Source organism: Triticum urartu, chromosome 6A (genome assembly GCF_056163025.1).
Source record: "Triticum urartu cultivar PI428250 chromosome 6A, HENAU_Tu73, whole genome shotgun sequence".
Classification (NCBI taxonomy): Eukaryota; Viridiplantae; Streptophyta; class Magnoliopsida; order Poales; family Poaceae; genus Triticum; species Triticum urartu.
This window is the reverse complement of record NC_141878.1, coordinates 6,035,457-6,058,371: the sequence shown is the minus strand read 5'-3', so window position 1 is coordinate 6,058,371 and position 22,915 is coordinate 6,035,457. Positions and strand designations below refer to the sequence as shown.

The 22,915-nt window shown below is 42.5% G+C and overlaps 3 protein-coding genes across 6 annotated transcripts; 2 read left to right on the top strand and 1 right to left on the bottom strand.

The window, feature by feature from the left end:
- LOC125513840 (receptor-like protein EIX1) lies at positions 1 to 3,538 on the top strand. The gene is made up of 4 exons (XM_087529445.1): positions 1 to 132; positions 1,107 to 2,270; positions 2,321 to 2,337; positions 2,382 to 3,538. Exons 1-4 carry the CDS (start codon positions 1 to 3, stop codon positions 3,109 to 3,111), a joined length of 2,043 nt encoding a protein of 680 aa, XP_087385571.1. The 3' UTR covers positions 3,112 to 3,538.
- A 448-nt stretch (positions 3,539 to 3,986) lies between these two features.
- Positions 3,987 to 7,517, bottom strand: LOC125517413 (uncharacterized). The gene is made up of 5 exons (XM_048682611.2): positions 7,331 to 7,517; positions 6,409 to 6,709; positions 5,984 to 6,261; positions 4,866 to 5,246; positions 3,987 to 4,781 (listed from the first exon to the last, which is right to left on the bottom strand). Exons 2-5 carry the CDS (start codon positions 6,563 to 6,565, stop codon positions 4,458 to 4,460), a joined length of 1,140 nt encoding a protein of 379 aa, XP_048538568.2. The 5' UTR covers positions 6,566 to 6,709; positions 7,331 to 7,517; the 3' UTR covers positions 3,987 to 4,457.
- A 4,593-nt stretch (positions 7,518 to 12,110) lies between these two features.
- On the top strand, positions 12,111 to 20,892 carry LOC125515528 (ATP binding microtubule motor family protein). Of its 4 annotated transcripts, none has more exons than XR_015608078.1 (23): positions 12,111 to 12,810; positions 14,230 to 14,435; positions 14,717 to 14,840; positions 15,038 to 15,132; positions 15,277 to 15,412; positions 15,529 to 15,594; positions 15,722 to 15,784; positions 16,254 to 16,304; positions 16,685 to 16,767; positions 17,073 to 17,193; positions 17,337 to 17,432; positions 17,513 to 17,707; positions 18,275 to 18,359; positions 18,443 to 18,516; positions 18,654 to 18,716; positions 18,835 to 18,961; positions 19,044 to 19,184; positions 19,355 to 19,452; positions 19,690 to 19,774; positions 19,890 to 19,942; positions 20,118 to 20,279; positions 20,395 to 20,479; positions 20,588 to 20,670. XR_015608078.1 is itself a non-coding variant. In XM_048681026.2 (23 exons), exons 1-23 carry the CDS (start codon positions 12,199 to 12,201, stop codon positions 20,699 to 20,701), a joined length of 2,901 nt encoding a protein of 966 aa, XP_048536983.2. In that variant the 5' UTR covers positions 12,111 to 12,198; the 3' UTR covers positions 20,702 to 20,892. The 4 variants fall into 4 exon arrangements, 2 of the variants coding, with proteins under 2 accessions (XP_048536983.2, XP_048536984.2); XM_048681026.2 differs by having other exon boundaries at positions 20,155 to 20,279; positions 20,392 to 20,479; positions 20,588 to 20,892; XM_048681027.2 differs by having other exon boundaries at positions 12,112 to 12,810; positions 20,155 to 20,279; positions 20,588 to 20,892.
- Positions 20,893 to 22,915: the final 2,023 nt, after the last annotated feature.

Genomic DNA, 22,915 nt, shown 5'->3' with positions numbered 1-22,915 from the left:
ATGGGGAAGACTTGCCGACTTGGAGAACCGAGAACGGAGGCCGGTGGCGAGCTGCGAGATGCCGCCGGCGGCGGCGGCAGCGGCGGAAGGGAGTACGGAGATGCGCGCGGCTCCAGCCCTTGGCAACTGCAGGTGACGGCACGATGGACTCAAGCGATTAGGTTTATTTACCCATCGCGAGTAGGCTTTTGTTGGACTGGAGATCGAGTGCTAACAGGCTAAAAAGTATCCCGAGTGTATCCCCCCGTGTCCCAGCCGTATCCCTATTTTTCTCTTTATTTTAATTTGCAAAAAACGTGGTACGTTGAGATACGGGTATCCCACGCGTATCCACGCGTATCCCCGTCCTAGTGCAGTATCCTGCACCGATACGGCAGTTAGGTGACGTATTCATGCAACGTAGACTGTAGAAGACTATAGGAGGCAACTTAATTGTATTCGTCGGAGTCTATTACAATATACACAAGTGATGTATTGCATAACAAGTCAACTAACCCTACAATATCTCTAGTAGTTAATCTATACAAGGCTAGAGATCATAGGAGGATCAATCAGAAATAAATACAGACATGGCACGTTGAACAGTAACAATCTGTTTCCTCCTAGAGGAGGGTGTCCTCACGACTCTGATGTCTTCTGATGCCACAAGAAAGGATTACATGTGGTTTCTTGTGCGTGGGGCCTAGGGGCGTGCTTGTGTTATTGTGCGTGGTTAGCTAGCTGAGACTGATCAATATCTCTGTATAGCAAATATGTGGATCAAGCTCAAGCTAACCAACCAAATCTATGTAATCTGGTTGCTCCGTATAACACGTACGCATCCCTGCCCAACGGAAATCGTTTGCAGCAACCGGACCGCCATGTCATCATGCTCAAGATCAACAGCGGATGGCAGTTCAAGTCGTTCACGCTGCAGTTGAATTATGGAAAGCAATGCGTGATTCATTCCATTGCCCACGAAGGGGTTATATATCATGTACAGAGAGTAACTGCCCGAGCTATACGAGGGCATGCACAACGTGCGAGTCGTTAGAGGAGTGGATAATGCGCCTAACTACGTAGGACTCGGTCCATCAGTTACATGAGTACGAACGGTCTTCCAACAGCTGCTCCTTGGAGGTGACATACGCTCCTCCTTGCTCACCTTACGACATCTGAAGCAGCTGGACCTCTCAGGCAACAACTTCGGCGGCCAACCCATCCCGGAGCTCATTGGCGCCCTAGGGCGTGGGCGCCTCACGCATCTCGACCTCTCTGAGTCCCATTTTGGTTGTCGGATTCCACCCCACCTCGGTAACCTCTCAAAAATGGTCAGCCTTCAGCTCAACCATATGGCAGATGGCACCTACTCTCCTGATCTCGCATGGGTGCCGCGCCTGCGGAAGCTTCAGGTTCTCGGCATGTATAGGGTGGACCTCAGCGCTGCCGTCAACTGGCTTCATGCTATCAACATACTCCCCTCTTTGACAGACCTTGATTTAAGTTATTGTGCGCTTCCAAACTCTATCTCTCCCCCGGCGCATTCCAATCTCACAAAGCTGCAGACCCTCAGCCTTGTTTCAAACACCTTCAACACATCTCTTGGAGCCAAAAATTTGCTTTGGGATCTGCCCAGCCTCCAAAATCTCTTCCTAAATGGTTGCGGAATCGATGGTCCAATCCCTGACGCGGTGGGCAACTTGACCTCTCTTCAGAGTTTGTATCTTGGTTCGAACAAGTTCACTGGCATGGTGCCGTTGAGCTTCCAGAAACTACAGAATCTAATAGAGCTCGTATTAGAAACCAACTTCGTCATCATGGATGTGGCAGAGCTACTGCATCGGTTAGGGAACTTTAGCAGCTTGGCCAAGATCGACCTCGACAACAATGATTTGTATGGAGAGGTACCCGTTAGTATACGGGAACTCATAAATTTGGATGAATTATCGCTGGCCCACAACAACCTACATGGTACAATCACCGAGGACCGTCTCACATATCTGAGCACCTTACAAACCCTAGATATCTCAGGTAATTCCTTAACTGTGAAGGTCGATAGTACATGGATAACTCCATTCAACTTATCCTACTCAGGCTTTGGATCTTGTATACTAGGGCCCAAGTTTCCATCTTGGCTTAACCAACCAACGATCACTTATCTTGATGTTTCGAACACAAGCATACATGATTCAAGATGGCAACGGGGACGAAACCCATCGGGTTTTGCTTGCCCAAACCCATCCCCACGAGAAAATCGCAAACCCGTCCCCGTCCCCATCAACGTGTGCGGGGTTAAAATTTTGGCCATCCCCTAAACCCGTCGGGTTTTCAAAACCCACAGGGAACCTGTCCCCACGAGTAACCAACCAATGATCATATATGACTTTTACTTCCAATAATAGTGGTGGCCTTTTTGACCTTGTCAATTATATTGTAGTTGGTGGAGTTTCTAAGGCCATGTCCACTGATGCTTATACTGTAGAGGTGGAGATAAAAGGTCAAGTGCTTGAATATACCAAAAGTATAGCATACATGGTAAACCTTGATTTTTCCAGCAACAGTTTGAGCGGGCAGATTCCTAAGGAAATTGGCATGCTCATTGCATTAAAGAACTTGAACTTCTCCTGGAATAGTCTGACTGACATAATACCCCAAAGCATCGGTGCGCTACAAGCTTTGGAATCTTTTGACCTCTCGCACAATGGGCTCTCTGGTAAAATCCCTACAAGCATATCATCTCTAACGTCACTAACCCGCTTGAACTTGTCATATAATGATCTATCTGGGACTATACCATCCGGGAACCAATTAAGAACACTAGAGGACCAAGCGTCCATATATACTGGCAACCCAGGTCTATGTGGTCCACCTGTCCCAAGGAATTGCTCACGAACTGACATAATTCCATATGCTCCCCAAGAGCATAATGAAGGAATGAGTGATGTGGTTTCGTTATACCTCAGCATGTGCATAGGATTTGTAGTTGGTTTGTGGATTGTCTTTTGTGGCTTCTTGTTCAAGAGAAAATGGAGGATTGGTTGGTTCTCATTTACAGACCACATGTATGATCGAGCTTATGTGCACGTGGCCATGGGTTGGGCTTCACTGGCAAGAAATATCCGTCAAGGATGAGGTCTCAAAATGTTGGAGCTTATGTAGGTAACTACTTTCCTCTATCCCAAAATAAGTGCCGTGGCTTTAGTTCAAATTTGTTCAAAATAGTGGTTTTAATGATTATTATTGTGTGTAATGCTTTTCTTTAGTTTATAACTTAGCATGATTAATATTGTTGGAGATATTGTACGTGTGTTCGGTAGTGTATAAACCAAGTATCTAATCTAGAAGGCCTAGGGTCGTGCGTGTGTTGTTGTGGGTGGTTAGCTAACTGAGACTGATCCATATCTCTGTATAGCTAATATGTGGGTCAAGCTCAAGCTAACCAACCAAATCTATGTAATGTGATTGCTCCATATAACACGTACGCATCCCTGCCCAAGGGCACATGCTTCCAGCCTCAAAACCTTGTATGGTATCAAGGCCACATATCTCTCTGTCGTATCCATCATCCATGGCTGGTTCAATCCCTTGTCTTGCGGCGCCTGCACTCAACCCCATCTCTGAGAAACTGGACCCGAACCATCTTCTTGGTGTTGCGAGCGCAGGCAGTGACCATTTTCTTGTCCATGATTTCTAGTTTTCAGGGCACCTCGATGGTTTGCTGGTCTTGCGGCAGCGACTGCTTGTGTTATACCCGGTACATACAACCAACCTGCTACATCAACCTAGAGAGCGTGCACCGGTACCTCAACCTACACCTAGAGTTTTTGTGCTACCAGTGCACCGAACAACGAAAACTTGTACTATAAGTCCTGGAGAATTATTAAAATAATTTGAGTATAAAGAAATAGCATACATCTAATGTGTTAGAAAATTTCAGTCGTAAATTCAACTCACAGCAAGAGAAAAAAGCATACCATTTTTTTCTATTTTTTTAGGCAAAACAAGCATACCAAATTCGGCTGTGATAGTGCAAACATGCCCAATTCACAGCCCAGTTTAAATTAACAGCATTCATGTCACGATTTGTCCTTTTTCTTCTTGAGTTGTGACTTGAAGTTTTAGCTAAAATTCTATGATATGATAGATATAACTCACACCTCAACCTGCGCTCGCCATCCAGTCACTAACAAACTCAAGGGAAGGAGCCCTCCGCTCCGCTCCCCTCCGAATATTCACATCTTCTCCTCCTCATCCCTTCCATATCTATCTGCCTCCTCCTCACAACAAAAAAGGGTTGCAGATCCTTCGATTGCCGACCAAAAAAACCTACCTACCTACTGACTAGACTAGTACACCTTGTCAGACTCCCACTTTACTTACTTGACAGATGACTAATGCACAACCACTAATGAAAGCCTCGAGTGACAGCCGAGCATACCCCTGAGATCCCACACTTCTTCTAGCTAGATGGAAACCCCTTACCCAGAAACTGCTGCAGATACGGTGCCACTGGCCGCGCTGCTACTATGGACAAATGGACGTTGTCTTATCCAGTGTTGAGGGCCCTCATGGCTGCTGCCATGTGGAACATGGCCGGCATGACACAACAGCAGGTCATTCAGCTCCAGGTACAGTTCTCCTGCCACCGGTTCCAGAAAAGGGTCGACCAGCTGCACGCCGCACGAGTCACACTGCTTGCAGAGGCTAACCAGTGAAGAAGGCACTACTTGGTCCGCTATGTCAAATATAGCTTCACTATCGTCAAACAATGCTTCCGTGTCATGGTAAGCGGTTGAATCAGACTGCATCCAAACCAAAGAAAAAGTTAAGATCGAGTTGACAGAATGAGCATACAGCAGATAGCAAGAGACAGAAAGAAAATTTACCGGTGGACCATCTTGGCCTACAGGATTCGTAGAGAGAAAACCCAGAATATCAGCTAACTGTTGTATATGTATCCTGTCCCAGTTAACATCCGGATGAGAAGCCCTGTCAGGACGGACACCACTCGAGGAGCTCTTGCCGTTATTTGCTGACAAAAGGCTCAAGGAAACCCTGCCGCCATCACTAATAGATTGACCCGCAAAGTTCAACACACCACCATGGCTTGGTCCAGGTGCGGAAGAATGGGATAAACAGTAAGCTTCCCCATTTGCATCATTCATTTCCTCTTCCTCTTCCTCTTCCTCTAATGGAGCGCCATACTGTTCCCCAATCCTGGGACCTGGACCGCTTTTCTGATAGACTTTGCAGAGAACGAAATCGTCCTGCAATAACAGATAGACAATGAATCAAACATACTGCTTGCAGTACAAGTGGAGCTAACAAACATTTTGCTAGTAACAAAACGGAAAAAGATCACATCAGTGATAACTTTTCTCGGTCGAAGAATAAACTAACTAACTCCTTCAGTTTGAGGAGTGGGTAATTGCTGCAATTCTCTGATTATGACAGTTTGTTTCTTGCTGTTTGGAGCTTTCTATCTTTGCTACTTATGGCGCACTTCCCAAAATCTCCGGATATAATTTACCAAAAGGGTATTTGGAGCACTCAATGTACTTTTGTTTTGCGGGGAGCACTCAGTGTACGTTGGTGCCACATGCATTGTAATGTATGTTGGAAAAGCTTCAGATTGTACTGGAAAAGGAAAACTTGCATCTTACTCAACATTAAATAGTTCAGACACATGTTGAGCGACAATTTGCTGAATCATGCATGGCATGCTATGTTGGTGTCGTTGCATCGGCCATACGTTGAAATGTTGATCTCTTTTATAGTTCTACACACATAAATACAAGTTTCATTCATTTCCAAAACAACTCCGTAAACAACTGAAAAATAATTTTTCAGGGGAGTAAGCAATCATCAATTGTAAACAACAGAAAAATATTTTTTCAGGGGAGTAATCAATGATCAATCTAGCGCAAACAGGTGTGTTTGGAGCACGAAACCCATTTCATAGAAGAGATAGTGAAACTTGTACAAAGACAGCAAAGAAGCATACCAGTCTAACACCAGCATTAGGTACTTCGCTTTCGACCAGCCTATATTCATGCATGACCCAGTCAGTTCTTTTCTCCTTGCGTCCCTTGCCAGCATGAAACACCAAGGTCCTCTTCATCCCAACAGTCCGAGAATTACACACCACCTTCCTGTCCTTTCCAGTAGCTTTCCAGTGCCCAGCTTGGTTTGACCGGTTAGTTCTTGACCCGCTAGGGTACTTCCGTCCGCAAGTACAAAAGAAATACCACTGAAGATCCCCAGTTGGCATTGAAGATTTCCCTGAACAAAGTTAAAACAAACGGTTAGAAGAACAGTTTGTAGGACAGTTTTGTGCAAAGTTTGACAGCCGCATGTAAATACAAGCATGTGGTTATGCAGTACTTTCAAATGCTAGTGATACGAGAGGGGGGGTAAATGAAAATATACCCGGAAGATCCCAGGGGGCGAATTGGTAGATATCGATTTCTGTAACAGGATTGCGGCGCAACTTTTTACCCAGTATCTTCCTCTTTAGATAGTAGAGGATGAGTTCAGCATCGGTCGGTTGGAACCGGTATCCAGGAGGGAGTGGCGCCATTTCCATTAGGGGAACTTGAGTGACTATCAAATCCAATGCCGAGATGTTATTGAGCACCAGAAGAAGCGACAGCGGCAGCCCCGCCGAAGAAAGCAGAGGTAATCCTTTGTTGTGGCATCAAAAGACATCTGAGTTCGTGAGGACACCGTCCTGTAGGAGGAAATGGATTGTTACAAAACATATATGGAAGATGTAAGCATTCTTCTGTTCTTGATAAACAAATGGCAGGACAAAGGTGCCGTATTTATTCATCTAACAACTAGCAAAACAAATAAAAGTGGAACTGTGTTGGAACAGAACAGGGCAGGACAAATGATTGGATTTGTAGAATTGGCAAGCATATGCCAAATACTGTATGAAAGAGACATGCATTCTTGACAAACAAATGGGTTGTTAGAAAACATATATGGAAGATATATGCATTCAAAGATTCCGCATTTATTTATCTAACAAAACAAATAAAAGTGGAACTGTGTTGGAAGTTGGAACAGAGCAGAGTTGGATTTGCAGAATTGGCAACCATATGTCTAAGCAAATCCAATCAAACATATGTATTGTAGACAAACATGGCCAAGCAAAGAGTACGTATTTGTTTGTTTATGCAATGCAGATATGAGAAATTAATTAACTTTGAGACCAGATACATAGATAGATAGTAGAGTTACGGCAGGCGGAATCGGCATTGACGAGAGAATCGACCATCGGAACCGAAAGAGAGATGTAGTGTCTAAGCCAAGTTGTTGGAGTGAAGAGAGGAGGGGAGGGACTTACGCCGCCGGGGTTGTTGGCGAGGGAGCGGACAGGGGAGACTCAGCGCCGGAAGGCGGTGGGGCTGCGGCTTGGGATGGGAGGTGACACACCGGCGTGTTGGTCGGAGGAGGGGAGGCGGCGGCGGCGGCGGCGCGGAGGAGGAGGAGGCGTCGACTTGGAGTCGCCGGCGCCGCTGTTGGAGGGAGGAGGGAGGTGGCCGGCTCGACCGATTATACTTCTTTCTCATTCTACTGGGCTCTGTTGGGCCGGCCTCCTTCCTGGGCTTTACTGGGCTCCATCATTATCCCCACGCCTCCTCATAAATGCATTCAAATTAATACTACCTTCTCATATGTCTCAAAAAAAATATCTTCGCATGAGAGACTATGAGAGTTGCTCAAAAAAATGAGAGACTAAGAGAGAGCCTTTTATTTTATTTTATTTTATTAACCCCTAAAATAATGAGAGAGCATATATTATACAAGCTAAAGAAATGAAATCCAAAGGCCGGCAGCTCACAAGAAAACAAATCTGAGTGGTACAAAATAGATTTTTCCTTACAATTTTTAGTCACAGCCAATTTGTCAATGAAACAAAAACAATTGACGGGCGTCGATGATTGACTCCCATGAGTTCTAGTAAACTCGGCAATACCCAAGCTTCACAAAGACTCGGCATCCTCGGCCGACATTAATCACCGTCTGGCATCCACCCGCTATTTAAACATGGGCAGATCCGTCAACAATAGGATCACACCTTCGCTCTCCATCTCCTCTGTGCACCACACCCACCTTGGACTCGAGGACCGAAGCCCTATGGGATAGGCTCTACGGCGAACAAAAGAAGGAGCACTTTGGCTTTGCCACTCGCTTGTAGGCCCGCCGAGCCAGCCAGATACAGGTTGGCTTGATGGCGAGCTCTATAGAGGATAGGAGCGCGAACGAGCCAACGGGGGACGAGCCGGTCCACGTCGCACATCACCATGGGCGGTGTTGGCACACTTCACCGACATGGTAAAGGAAGAGCGGGAGGTGGTGTTCCAATAGGCGCAAGCTGACTAGAGGTACAACCTCCGGCTCTTCGACGAGCACCGGCTCACGGAGGAGCAAATCGCCTGCACGAGCATCGTGGCGGACGTGGGGTACAGAGACTAAGCCTCCATATTTCTTTGACGTGATTTTTTTTGGAGTGGTGAGACTTTAAAGACCTAAAACCTGGCTAAACCCTGCTAGATTATCCAGGCCGTTGGAACGCAACTGCCAAAACGGGCGGGGGATATGTCGGGGCAGGTGGCCCTTTAATTTAGCTCCACCCACTCCCTCGCGAGGCAGCTGGTTTTCAAAGTCGGCCCAAGCATAGAGACCTACTATACTGCGCTCTGCGCGCTGGAGAATGCACAACGCGCCCGTTTGGGCCGGCCCATGTGCGGGCGTATGTTTTTCTAGTTTCTTTTTTATTTTATTTTCCTATTCCATTTTTGTTTTCTTTAATTTAAATAATTTGGAACTTCCAAAAACTTTTGAAATTCTAAGAAACTGTGAATTTGAAATAAAATATTCAAGAAAACATAAAATGTTTGTGAATTCAAAAAATGCTCAGGATTTTTCTAAAAATATTGGCATATTCGAAAAAATGTTAAATTTTTTGTAAAAAATGTTTGTAAAATCAAAAAAAGTCCATCATTTCGAAAAAAGACCGTGCATTAGAAATTATTAACGAAATTGTACAAAATGTTTCCTAATTCAAAAAATTTCATGCATTTTCATAAATGTCCTAAAATTTTAAAAACAGTTTGTGAATTACAAAAGAGTTTATTGATTCATAAAATATTTGCTGATTCAGAAAATGTTCGTGAATTAAAAAATATCCACCAATTTCGAAAAAAATGTTTGTATATATTCTAGAATTGTTCGCCGATTCGAAAGAAAATGCTTAAAAACCGTTCACAATATAAAAAAATGTTCATAACTTTAAGAAATTGTTTGTAATTAGTAAAAAAATGTTAATTATTTTTAAAAAAATCCCAAATTTGTAAAAATATTCATGAATGATCGAAGGTATATAGTTAAACAGCAATGCTTCTGAGTCTTTGTGACTATATAACCGCTTGGATTTTGCAGAATTAACTGCTGGGGTGGATCAGAATATTATAGTATGTTTTTTATATGTTTCTTGTAATTTAAAATAATTCTTTGAATTGCCAAGTTTTTTGACGACCACGATATTTTTCAGAAAATGTGAACATTGCTTCAATTTGTGAATAAAATTTAAAAAATAAACATTTTTCTTGCATTTGTGAACAATTTTTCAAAATCATGCCATGAGATGTGAACAAAATATGGCCATCGCCATTGGAAATTATGATCGGGCCCTTTTGCTAGTCAAGATAGAGAGACTAAACATCTTTCTTTTGGGGCTACAAAGACTAAGCATTGTCTCGCATATTTCTTCAATGATTTCTTTGTGCGATCAGGCAATGAGTTGAGGCAAGGCCTTGCAACCCTGTGTATTTGTGCATGGGATCATTGAAATGATTTTGCTTGATTAAGGTTATTTGTATGTATGATTTGCAATAAAGTTGTCTTTTGTCTTCGTTTTATTATAAGGCCCTGCAAGTACCCATGCTCCCATAGATCAATCAAGGAGGAGTTAAGAAGCGGTAATGTGTGGAACGATATTCTGATAATGGTACAGTAGCAAAAAATAACTCATTGGGAGATAAACAAGGTGTAGTCATTAAACGTTCAATGCCTTTGTGTAAAGTAATTCTTAATAACTGAGGTACCCCACGTGACAATAAGGGCCAACGATTGGACAACTGACTCTCGATGCAAGTCGTGACCTGTCGTAACGTATTTTGGACACGCCCCCAACTTCATCATGTTGTGAGCACACCGTAACGGGTGTCTCCCATGACTATGTTTAGTATCAAGCTGATTCCAAGCACAAATGAAGGCCGTGAGAGTAAGATCATATACCCATGCATATTTCCTTATCATTGATCAACCAAGAAAGGCACCTTTCGAACTATGGTAAACTCGTGATCGAGGGCAGCCAAACCACCAGTTGGAAGTCGAGAAACACCAATAACAAACTAACGGAAAATGCACGTTGCTGACTAGGGATAAGTTCCACCATGATCTCGAGTAGCTGCAAACAAGCATTTAATCAAGATATCCTTAAATCGATGGATGCAGGGCCAGATTCAGATACATGTAAATATATGTACACACTTACACTTATAAAAGTGGCAGAGCTTTTAGCAGTAAAACCATGATCAAATTTTATGTCATCCACAAGTGATTCAGCCGGCAGCAATTAAGGCCGCTCCAGCGGAAATGTAACATAATACAACGGAAACCAAGATATAGGGAGACTAAACATCTTTGTTTTGGGGGTACATAGACTAAGCATCGCCTCCCATATTTCTTCGAGGTGATAACATTTGGAGCGATGAGATTTCAAAGGCCTAAAACCTGGCTAAACCCTTGCTAGATCACCGAGGCCGTTGGATCGCATCTGCCGAAAACCGACGGTGGATATGAGGGGGCAGGCGCCCCATAATTCAGCTCCCCCTCGCTCGCTCGGCATCTGGTTTCCAAATTTGAAAGCATTTTCGGAGAGCAACTGAGGGAAAGGAAAACCAAATCGATCCCCATTCAATTCCGACCAGCCACCACCATGCTAGAAATATGCTGAAAGATAGAGGTTGAGTAATTCATTAAGGCAATGAGTTGAGGCAAGGCCTTGCAACCGTGTGTATTTGTGCATGGGATCATTGAAATGATTTTGCTTGATTAAGGTTATTTGTATGTATGATTTGCAATAGAGTTGTCTTTCGTCTTCTTCTCATTATAAGGCCCTGCAAGTACCCATGCTCCCATAGATCGATCAAGGAGGAGTTAAGAAGCGATGATGTGTGGAACGATATTCTGATAATGGTACAGTAGCAAAAAATGACTCATTGGGGGATAAACAAGGTGTAGTCATTAAACTTCCAATGCGTTTGTCTGAAGTAATTCTTAATAATTGAGGTAACCCCACGCGACAATAAGGGCCAATGATTGGACAAGTGACTCTCGATGCAAGTCGTGACCCGTCGTAACGTATTTTGGACACATCCCCCACTTCGTCATGTTGTGAGCACACCGTAAACGGGTGTCTTCCAGGACTATGTTTAATATCAAGATGAGATTCCAAGCACAAATGAAGGCCGTGAGAGTAAGATCTTATACCCATGCATATTTCCTTATCATTGATAAACCAAGAGAGGCACCTTTCGAACTATGGTAAGCTCGTGACCGAGGGCAGCCAAACCACCAGTTGGAAGCCTAGAAGCACTAGTAACGCTGCTGATCAGGGGCAAATTCCGCCATGTCTTGAGTAGCCGCGAAGATATCATTAAATCGATGGATGCAGGGCCAGATTCAGATATAGGTAAATATACGTTCACCCTTACATTTATAAAAATGGCAAAGCTTTTAGCAGTAAACCCATAATCAATTTTTATGTTATCCACCAGTGGTTCAGCCGGCAACAATCAAGGCCACTTCCGCGGAAATGTAACATAATACAACTAATATCAAGATAAGGAGACTAAACATCTTTATTTTGGGGGTACGGAGACTAAGCATTGCCTCCCATATTTCTTTTGAGGTGAAAATATTTGGAGTGGTGAGATTTCGAAGGCCTAAAACCTGGCTAAACCCTGCTGGATCATCCAGGCCGTTGGATCGCATCTGCCGAAAACGGACGGTGGATATGAGGGGGCAGGCGGCCCCATAATTCAGCTCCCCCCCACTCTCCTGGCAGCTGGTTTCCAAATTTCAAAGCATTTTCGAAGAGCAGCGGAGGGAAAGGAAAACCAAATCGATCCCCATTCTATTCCGATGGCCTCGCCGCCGCCGCCGCCGACCACCGTCCGCCGGAACCCTCCCCGCCGCGGCAGGCCGGCCCTGACCCCAGGCCCGACCCCCGCCCAGGCGCCGACCCCGACCACGGGCACCCTCCGCTCCCGCCGCCGGAAAGCCCCGGTCATCTCCCGCCTGCTCGACGACGAACCCGCCGCGGCGGCGGCGGCAGCGGCTCCCGCGGCCGCCGCCACCCCTCTCCCGCCTCCTCCGCCGACCCCACCCGACGCCGCCATTTCCCCTCCCCACCCCCCTCCTCCCGCCGCGGCGGCCGCCACGGCGCTCACCTCCTCGACCTCGTCGTCGTCGGCGGCGGAGGAGCGCCTCAAGGTCTACCTCCGCATCCGCCCGCTCCCGGCGCCGGAGCGGGAGCGCGGCTGCAGGCCTGCCGCCGGCCGCGCCAGGGCCAAGGAGCAGCCGCCGCCGCCCAAGAAGCAGCAGCAGCCGCCGGGGGTCTGCCTCGTCGCCACCGGCCCCGGCTCCGTCGCGCTCACCGTCCCCCAGGCCAAGCTCGTCGACCACCGGCGCGGCCGCACCGCCACCGAGGTCTTCGACGGCTTCTCCGCCGTCCTCCCGCCCGACTCCTCGCAGGTATAATTAACCCCCAAATCCTCATCCCCTCCCGATTAAAACCCATTTGCATCTACACATTTTGATGTCTCGCTTAGAACAAGTTGCTGTACCCCAAGAACAGCACCAAAACCCCGACAAATCGGCTCCATTTCGACCTGCATTTGCATTGCGCTACGATCTCAGCCGGATCCTGTTGGGAGGATCTTGTGAGCATCCCCAGCACAGCAGTGAGGAACTCGTGGTTACAGTGTTTGAACTAGACTTTTTGTTACTATAGTCAGCTGGAGATGTTTAACTCGTGTAAACTTTGCACAGCTTTTGTATGCATTTTTAGTGGTGAAGTTTTGTTTCTTGTATGATGCGACGAAAGCTCCTACATGGCACGACTATAGTTTCATTACTAAAGATTGTCGGTTCATGTAATCCTTGTTATGCTAGTTTAAGAAAAAGCAGCATCAATCTTCTTCTTTTCAGATCTGTGCTTTCACCTCACAGTTGTGCCAAGTGTAAGGAACTTATTGTCCTTGCTATTGCGATTGTTTACCTTACTGTAGAGACTATGGGCTATTTTTGCAGATAAACCACGGGAAAATAGTTAGGTGTGAATCCTAAGGGTTTTGTCCTATGGATTTCATTTAGCATTTTCCCTAAGGATTCGAGTGCACTCTATTTTGGAGAGAATTTTTCATCCGTCGGACGTCTTGTTACAATTCATTTTCTTTTCACTCCATGATGTGATGTAATTTTTTCCAAGCCACCCATGGATTTTTATTTATGTACCACCCAACTATTTTTCTTCATAACCCACACAAAGGCTGAAAGACGCATAAAATGAATTTTTCTTCTGTATAATCTTAGTACAGTCTCATAGATCTTTTCATTTCAGCCTTTAGAAGTCCAATGCACACACCCTGGCTATATCTTCGCTCCTCCAAAATCCATGCATTTATTTTTTTGTGTACCGTCCTGATGCATGACATGCCAAACTCTTGCGTCGTATGGTCTCGCAGAAATCCAAATCTTCACAATTATGGTTTTTTCGTATCTCTATTTTCTTGTTCCTGTTATTCAAGTAGACATTTGTGCAGTTTTTATATGTTGAGGCATATTAAAATTATGGAACTAATGCTTAGCAATACTGAAAAACCAATTCACAATTGGTAAGTCGGTTTGAAAATTCTTGTTTCTGGTCAACCGGTCGTCGGCATGTCAACCAGTATAAAAGTACATTTGTATAAAAGTACATTTGTTCACTGCATTACTATCTTAGTTTTTTTTCTGAGGTGATGCATTACTGTCTTAGTGGTACAATGCTATCGATTTCAGGACAGACCTAGGAGTATTTCTCTACCGGGCTATGATTTAGATGACGTTTACTGGACCTGAAGCTATGCATTTGCTGGCATGCTATTGATCTCTTCTTACAATTCCGTGCAGAATGATATCTTTACTCAAGTGATGAACCCGCTGGTGGACGAGTTCTTGGGAGGAAAGAGCGGCCTTCTGGTGGCAATGGGTCCGACGGGGTCCGGCAAGACGCACACCGTCTTTGGTACTGCAAGAAATCCCGGCCTAGTACCGCTCACTCTACAGAAGATCTTCACTGCGGCAGATGAATCCGAAGGTGGCAACCAATCGCCAAGGTACACCTGTTCTGGCCTTTTTGCTGCCAGCTTGGTACACTCTACTAGTGTATAATCTGCATATCTAGTACTGGGTCTGCTAGGATTGACGCCAAATGCCGCAAACATAGCAAATGTTTCAGAAGATTAGTGAAGCATGCAAGTCTGTAAATTTCTGAAACTAAAGGAGTTATACAGTTTTGGATTCTCTCGCGAACAGCTTATAACTTAATTAACATGATGTGCAAATGCAAGTTCTTATCACAAATACTCTGTTAATGGGTTCCATGTCATACTTGCAGATCGTTTTACTTGTCAATGTTCGAGATACTCTGTGAAGGAAAAGGAGAACGGATTCTCGATCTTCTGTCTGATGCAGCAGAACTGGCCCTCCAGCAGTCAGCAACAATTAAAGGCCTTAAAGAGGTATCTACGATCTCATTTTGCACCTCTTTGCTGTAATCAGCCTTGGCTTCCATCCTGAAAGAGGGGGCCTTGGAATGGCACATTCCAGTTGATATGCACTGCGTTGATATGAATAGTTTTTGTAGTAGCATGCAGTAAGGTGCTCGCCTTTCTGGCAATAGCATACAATTGGATGCTCACTGTTATTTATTTTGCAGGTGGCCATTTCAAGTGCCATGGATACTGAGAGTTTAGTTTCACGTGGCATGCTTAAGCGGAGCACAGCTGCAACTGATGCTAACAGCGAGTCAAGGCATGTTCTCTGTATAGATAGATCTGCAAACATATCTTTCATATAAATAGCACTTATCCTGAAAAATGGGCATCGTTTTCTCATTGTGTTTCCTAACTAAGTTATATACGATGATGTTAAGATTAATTTCATATTGTATTGCAGCCGGTCACAGTGCATCATCACTATACGTGCTGTTCATAAAACCGTTGACCAACAAAGTGAGCACCAGATTAGTGGATCTGTCCTGACAATTGCTGACCTTGCTGGAGCAGAGCGAAAAAAGAATACCGGAAATAAGGTCTATTCGTCTATCACCGTTAATTGTATTGTATAGCAGTGATCATAGAACCATGTCATGACACCTGTTCTTCTACTGGATAATGGTCTAAAAAACTTTTAATATTTGATTTCCAGGGTTCAAGGTTGTTGGAGAGTAACTTTATCAACAATACGTCCATGGTTTTCGGTCTATGTCTGAGGGTAAAATTAACCTTTTCATTTGCTGACCTTTATGCACAACAGATGGTGCTTGGAAAATGCATTTTTTATCAGTTAGGTGCGCCTGCCAGCTAATGATAGTTTTGCTTTTCAACTTTGGTAACTGCAGGCTTTATTAGATCATCAGAAAAATCAGAAGAAAACCTTGGAGAAACATTTTAAGAACTCAATGGTATGTCTGCTGACAATGTATTCTTTTGAAATAAACATAGTATGGATCTTGAATCTTCCCTTTTTTTGATTCTTTTGGCTGGTCTCCAAACAATGCCCATCACATGTTTCTCCAACCAACATAACATTTTTAATGGAGATCTTCCCTTTCTCTGGTTAGGGATCTAACAGTCGACAAGTATTGATCTAATATGAAATGTGCCTATCAACACAATATTTCTAGTGTGCTCATAGTCATATCTCCATCTCAACTAAGCTACTGACTCCCTATTTATTGTGTTATAACTTGTGCAGCTTGGTTTCCATGTATACACTACTAGCTTGCTATTAGACATTACTCTGTTTTTGGACACTCTGTTTTTCTACTCTTAAAACCTGTACATGCTATGAGTTTTTAGTTTAAAATGCTATTATCCATTTCATTGATGTATATTATTTTCATTTGTCCTAAATATTTTTTGTTTTGAAAGTTGACTAGGTACTTGAAAGACTATCTGGAAGGAAGGAAGAAGATGACTCTGGTAAGCCATTCCAAGATAAAATGGTCTATTTTTCTTATCAACAGCTCCTCAAATGACATATCTTACTAGTTCAAAGTTTTTTTGATCCTGACAAATGTACTACTCCCTTGGTCCCAATATAAGTGTTGCTGATTTAGTATAAAGTTATGCTAAATCAGCGACACTTATTTTGGGATGGAGAGGGTATTATTCTATTGGCCATTATGAAGGATGCCTACTGAAAAAAATTCAACTGAAGGCACATTTTTGCAAGTCATTCACAATTTCTATATGTTTATGCTGGAAGAGTGTGTCATTGGCACCCTTACTCTGAGGTCTACACAGTGAATATTGACTTGATAAGTGCACTGTTTTTAATTACCATTTCTATTGTTTCTCAGATTTTGAACGTGAAACCAGGAGAAGATGACTACGCTGATACATCATATTTGCTCAGACAAGCATCTCCTTACATGAAAATAAGGTACTTCCCTTACCTTTGACGACATACTTTTTTTTTTCCTTATCCCAGCCTTTTGTTGTCTTTGGAGAAAGGGAAATACATAACTGGAGTTGAAATGTTAGATACTTAGATTGCATCTTATCCAATTCTGGTGCATGCAGTTCAGTCCTAGTGTAATGACAATATTTCCTATTAGGATTAAGTAAAAGAACTCAAGGAGCAGAGAAGTCCTTTATTTAAACCTATCACAATAGCAGATATTTGTCTGAGCAAATATTGATGAATCTTCCTATTATCATTCATTCTATTTCCTGTTATCTTTTCAGGTACACCAGCCTTGATGAATCTTCTGATTTGGTTTCCCAAAAGAGAACCAATGTTTCCCTGGTTTGCCAAGAGAACAAGAAAAAGAGGAAGGTTAACAAGCCCGAACCTGAAGTTGTTACGGTACAAATTGATTAAATCCTCCAATAATTTGGTCCCATTTAAGTATTTAATTTCTGTCTGGCGCAGAGCCTCACTTGTATAGACATTTCAGCTCCGATAGTTAATTATTTTGAATGAAGTATCATTTTTGTTATGTTCTGCAGGCTGAAGAAAAGGAGCTGCAAAGAGTGTCTCGAAGTGAACAAATCATGAAGAACCTTTTCAATGCTTTATGGACTGTTTCAAAACAAAAGATTTCGGTAAGCAGCAAAAGATTTTGGTAATTTGTTCATGCGAGTTTCTTTTTGTATTGTGTTGATCCATGGTATTTTGTTCATAGGAGTCTGAGGTTGCTGCTAAAAGCATGCGGGAATTGCTCAAAGATAAAGACATTGAAATTCTAGAGCTGAAAAAGGAGTTGGATGACCTGAAGTCTCGTTGGTCACACGTTAAGCAAAATGATGCTGCATCAATTGCTATAAGCTCGGTTTCTCAAACTGACCTGGCCAGTGACGCTGCATTAGACAATTTCCATGTAAGTTCAGCTTCAAATTATAATATCTGACATTTGATGTTCTATTTACATATACTGCCTTATATGTGCATGATGAATGACTTAGATTTGGAGGTATATATGCTAGGTGCTTTTCTGCTATTTCAAGCAAGAATCAAATAAGCATGCTTTAATATTAGAACTCTATAAGCAAGTTACCATATCTCCAATGCTCATGTGTATTTTTTCAGCATATCACCTTCTGCCCTGCTTTATGTACTACTTGTGCCTCAATAGCAAGCAACATATCTCCCCTTCAAATCTCTATCTCAATACTGTATATGCCATGAGATCTGGTTAGCTGTACACTCTACATTCACCTGCTGCCTGAACAGCCGTTAGGAGTAGCATAGGGTGTTCGTGTTGCTTGTGTAGACGTGTAGGGTGTTCTTTGTTGTATGAAATCGGCACTTTCTTGCCCAACTTTTTCATATATTTGCTTCTACTCTTTGTGAAAAGACACGCAAACGCTTGTTTTCTTGTTATCTGAAGTAAGCCATACATATGAGGTTGGAACTTTCTTGCTGACATGCTTGTGTTTGTCTACAGTTGAGCACTGAGTTGGTACAAAAGATCTCAGAAGAATGTACATATTCTGATCCAGAAATGTCTTCAGCTTATTGCGATATGACAGGTTCATATGTTTTCACAGTAAACATGTCCTCACCAATATCAGCACATAATTATTTTGGTTCTGAGTCCATTTTCTTATAACAGAGAAATCCGTCGACTGTGATACCTCTGTTGCTAATTTGATAGATGAACAAGAATTGAGCTCCAGATATTTGAAGGTTTATACTTATCCTTCAACATTCTGCATTCCGTCATGAGCAATGTGTCCACATAGTTCAACCTTTTGTGATGCGACCTAGTGTTGAAGAAATTCGCCTCATCTTCTACTGACACAATGCCATCCTACTTTTTTCAGAAAGAGGCATGCACTCCTGATGTTACTGAACCCAAGTGCGATCTGAAAAAGGAAAATACGGAGGTGGGCATGCAATTTTCTCTCACTTTCTCATGTATGCAGAGTCATTTTGCGTTGCATTTGATCGTAGTTCTTGTTACTGAACAACATCATTTTTGACTTTATGTTTCTCTTATTTCAGATAATGGGACAAGTGGGCAACAAGGAATCTGATGGTTCTGAGAGTTCTGAACAGACTTCGGCACCTGACGGTGGTGTAACACATGCACCCAGTCATTTGGATGATCCATCTGAGCTAAGCTATACAGGTCCAATTGTATATCCCCTTTGCTTGACAACTCTTAAACTAACTGGTACACAACAACTGAGACACATGTATCATTTCCGCAGAACTTCGTATTGTTCCATGTAATCTGTCCGCACAGTTTACTGATATACAAGTTAGCGAGAAAGCTCCCATGGAACAAAGTAAAGAAGAGCTAAGCAGCAATACAGAAGTGGAGAGTATTCAACATGACGTCGACATAAAAGGTTCAAACTCATTTCTTATGTTTGTTTCTTCGTTGCTAGTGATGTACTCCCTCCGTCCCATAATATAAGAGCGTTTTTCACACTAGTGTAGTATAAAAAACGCTCTTATATTATGGGACGGAGGGAGTACTTTTTTGTTGTTGTTAAACTTTCACTTGATCTTTGTACAGAAATGAAGCAGCATGATTATCAAAGTTCATCTCAGCAACTGAACTGTGACGCTGGAGACGTTAGCTCCAATCAGCCTTTCTTAGAGTTGCAAGGCATGGTATGCAATCCTTTGATCCTTTCGTTTTTGCAACTCAAAGGGAAGTTTACCCTACACGTTTTTGGAATATTCTTAGTATGCCATGGTTGGTCATAATGGCAGGACGCATATTAGTTGGTCATAATGGCAGGGTGCATATTTTTAATATGCAAGTTACCCTACACCAGTTTCTGCTACTAGGAACACCCTACTGGAAACTATGACATGTCGGTTGAACTTTTCCTTCTTCTCTTCTAGGGTGCTGCTCACCAGAATCTTGATGAACTGGTGCCTGAGCCAGAAATTTGCGAGCACACGGTAAAGGAGGCTGCTGCAGAACACGGTAGGCGCCCAGTGTCGTGCATAATAATCTTTGGTCGCTAATTTTTGGTATATTCACATTGCTTGCATTAAATGGTGAGATGAGTCGCCTAATCAACATCAGTGCATTTCTGCAGCACATGGCCGACATGTACCAGACGAAGGGCTTCCCCAGACGAAGGCTTCAATAGTAAGCTCTTTTGCTGCTTGTCTAGACTTGGGCACTTATTAGATTACTTTTGCCTTGGTTATTACTACTACTACCAAATACTGTAATGTAGTGCGAAATCGTAGATGCAGCTGACAGATTCTACCAGGGTCATTTATAATAATGCTGTCATACCACACGTATTTTGTCTCTACAGTTGCATTTCCTGATTTGGTTGTCTTGCTTATGCCAAGGCTCCAACCAAGGACTGCCAGGCAGGGGGGACCGCGGATGACCAAAAGGAGAACCTTTTCCAGAAAGAAGCAAATGAGGACCTTTGCGCTTCGAAGCCTCGTGAAAACACAAAGAAGACGTCAAGGTGAGCGAGCGTACTTACGGAAGGCGGCACCTAATGGCAAGAACCAGCTTGATAAGTAATTAATATCTGTAATGTAGTTGACACAAACAACCTGTGGTTTGGTTTGGTGAAGCAGGAGGAGGCTGCTGCCGGTGGCGTCCATGATGCTCAAGGAGTTCACCGGCCCTGCCATTGATGCCGTGGATACCAAGAGGGCCACGGTACGCACGCACGCACATCGCCCCCATCTCGTCTTGTCTGTCGAAAGTGTTTGGTTTTTGATCAATTGATTCTAACCCGACTGAGTGATGCAATTGCTGTTTTTGCAGGATGGAGGAGGCGCCAAGACATTGTCAGGCGAGCAGGCGGCTGCTGGGCGATCGGACGCGCTCATCCGGCTCCTCAAAGCGAAATCTCCGCCCATGAGGCATCGCCGGGGCTAGAGAAGAGTACCCACTCAATTAAATTATATAAAATTCAGGCAGTCAAATCACCTCGGTTTGGTGTAGCTACTTGTCCACGCCATGGCGCTTTTGTAGGATCTTCATCAAGTCCAGTTCACAGTTAGACTTATGGTGACACCTGGAATATTTTATCTATCTAAGAAATGCTGTCATCGTCGCGCATTCATATAGTTTGCGATTTTTCTCGGCAAAGAACTAGTACATAGCGAAAGCACATGGCTCCTGAGCTGCAGTATGAGTTTTTTAAAAAATACAACCAGACAAGTTCGAAAATATTCATTCTTTTTATGTAGACAAACATCTTGATTTTTTTCCTATGAGCTGCAAAAAGAAAAAGGAAAAGACACAATTATTCATAGTTATGGACATTGCTATCACCTTGCAAAAAAAAAAGAAGGAACAATGCTACCACCGTTTGGTATTTTAAAAAACAATATTTGACTTTATTTTGTGGGTTAAAGTGACATTCAATCTTTTTTGGAGGGGACAAAAGGTAATCTTTTTTATTGCATGTAATGCGATACGTTTATGACTTCCCAAAATAAAGTAAAATAGAAATGGAGCTTGGAAGCCGCACAAAATCTTCACTCTTATGTGGCTTGTAGTGTTGGCACACATGATAAAATGTAGAGGACTTTGAGTCATTGTCATGTTCATGTGGGCCAGCCTACTTAAGACCAATCATCATCGTTTAAAAAGGAACTGTGGGCTCCATCAGGGCTGAAGTCTTGCGGTCAACAACTGTTTATATAAATGCACATATCTTTTTTTACTATGAAATTAGAACATCTCCGATAGCTGCCCTACAATAGGGATTTTCCTATTTGCCGCTCGCTGCGGCAAGTTGCCGGAGTGACGCACAAGTGAGATCAAACTAGCGTTTGAGATGGGCCGACCCGTTTAACGTAAAGTGATTCCAGTTTTGTGAACTTTGTGGTTACCAGCCGAATTTTCCGGCTTTACGAATATTCTAGTTCCTGAACCGGTTTTTCTTTTTCCCTTATTTTATTTTCCCCCTGTTTCCTTTTTCTTTTATCTGTTTCTGTTTATTTTTCTTTTTCTTTCTTTTTCATTTTCCATTTTTTGTTTTCCAGTTTATTTTTTTTCAAAAACTGTTTGTGCTGCTGATAAATTTTTCAAAACTTCAAAAAATGTTCTTGTTTTCAAATTTTGTTCCTAAAATTTTAAAATATTAATTCTTTTCAAAAAATGTTCCAAAGTTCAAAAAATATTCTTTTTAAGTTTTGTTCAGAAAATTAAAAAATTTCTTGATTTTCAGAAATTGTATGCAAATTTGAAAAAAATGTTTGCTTTTTATAGTTTAGTTTGGGGGTTTAAAAATTTGTACAAAAAATGTACCTCTCTTTAGAATTAGTTCATAAATTCGAAAAACGTTTGCAATTTTTAAAAAGAGTTCTAAAATGTGAAAAAATATTTGCTTTTTCCAAATTTTGTCCGGGGTTTCAAAAATTATTCAGAAGTACAGAAATGTACCTGGTTTTCCAAATTTTGTTCAAAAAATAGTCAAATGCTCATGAAATTCAAAAAAGAGCGCCTTTTCGCAAGTTGTTCAAAGTTTTGAAAATTGTACACATATGCAAATATTGTCCACTTTTCAAATTGTTGTTCAAAGTTTCAATAAATGTTCCATTTTTTTGAAAAATATTCCTGTTGTGAAAAAGGTTAACGTTTTGGAATTTGTTCAAAAATCTCCCCTTTTTCTAAATTTTGTTCAAAATTGAAAAATATTTGACTTTTCCATAATTTGTTTGTGTTTTCAAATAATTTTCCAGCTTGTAATTTTTTTTTCATAATTTAAAAATGTTTTGTTTCAATAAATATTTGAATTCCTAAATAAAGACGCATTCAAAATTACAAATCATATTTAGATATGTTGTCGTTCACAGTTCTTTTAAGCCATGCTGCAATTTTTAGACACCAAAATTATGTATTCCACTGATTGCATACCACTGCTTACTACAAGGAGGTGCCTAGTTCGAATCCTCGTGAGTTTATCTCTTTTATCTTTCTTAGGAATTTCATGCGAGTCCAAAAACTCACTTTGGAACCCGGATGCCTTGGAGCCCTATTTTTTGAATTGTGCCAAAATGCTACTTTGAAGTTTCAAAAAATTCTGAAAACAAATCAACATGTTTATATGAATGTATATTACACATGTGTAAATTTTGATGC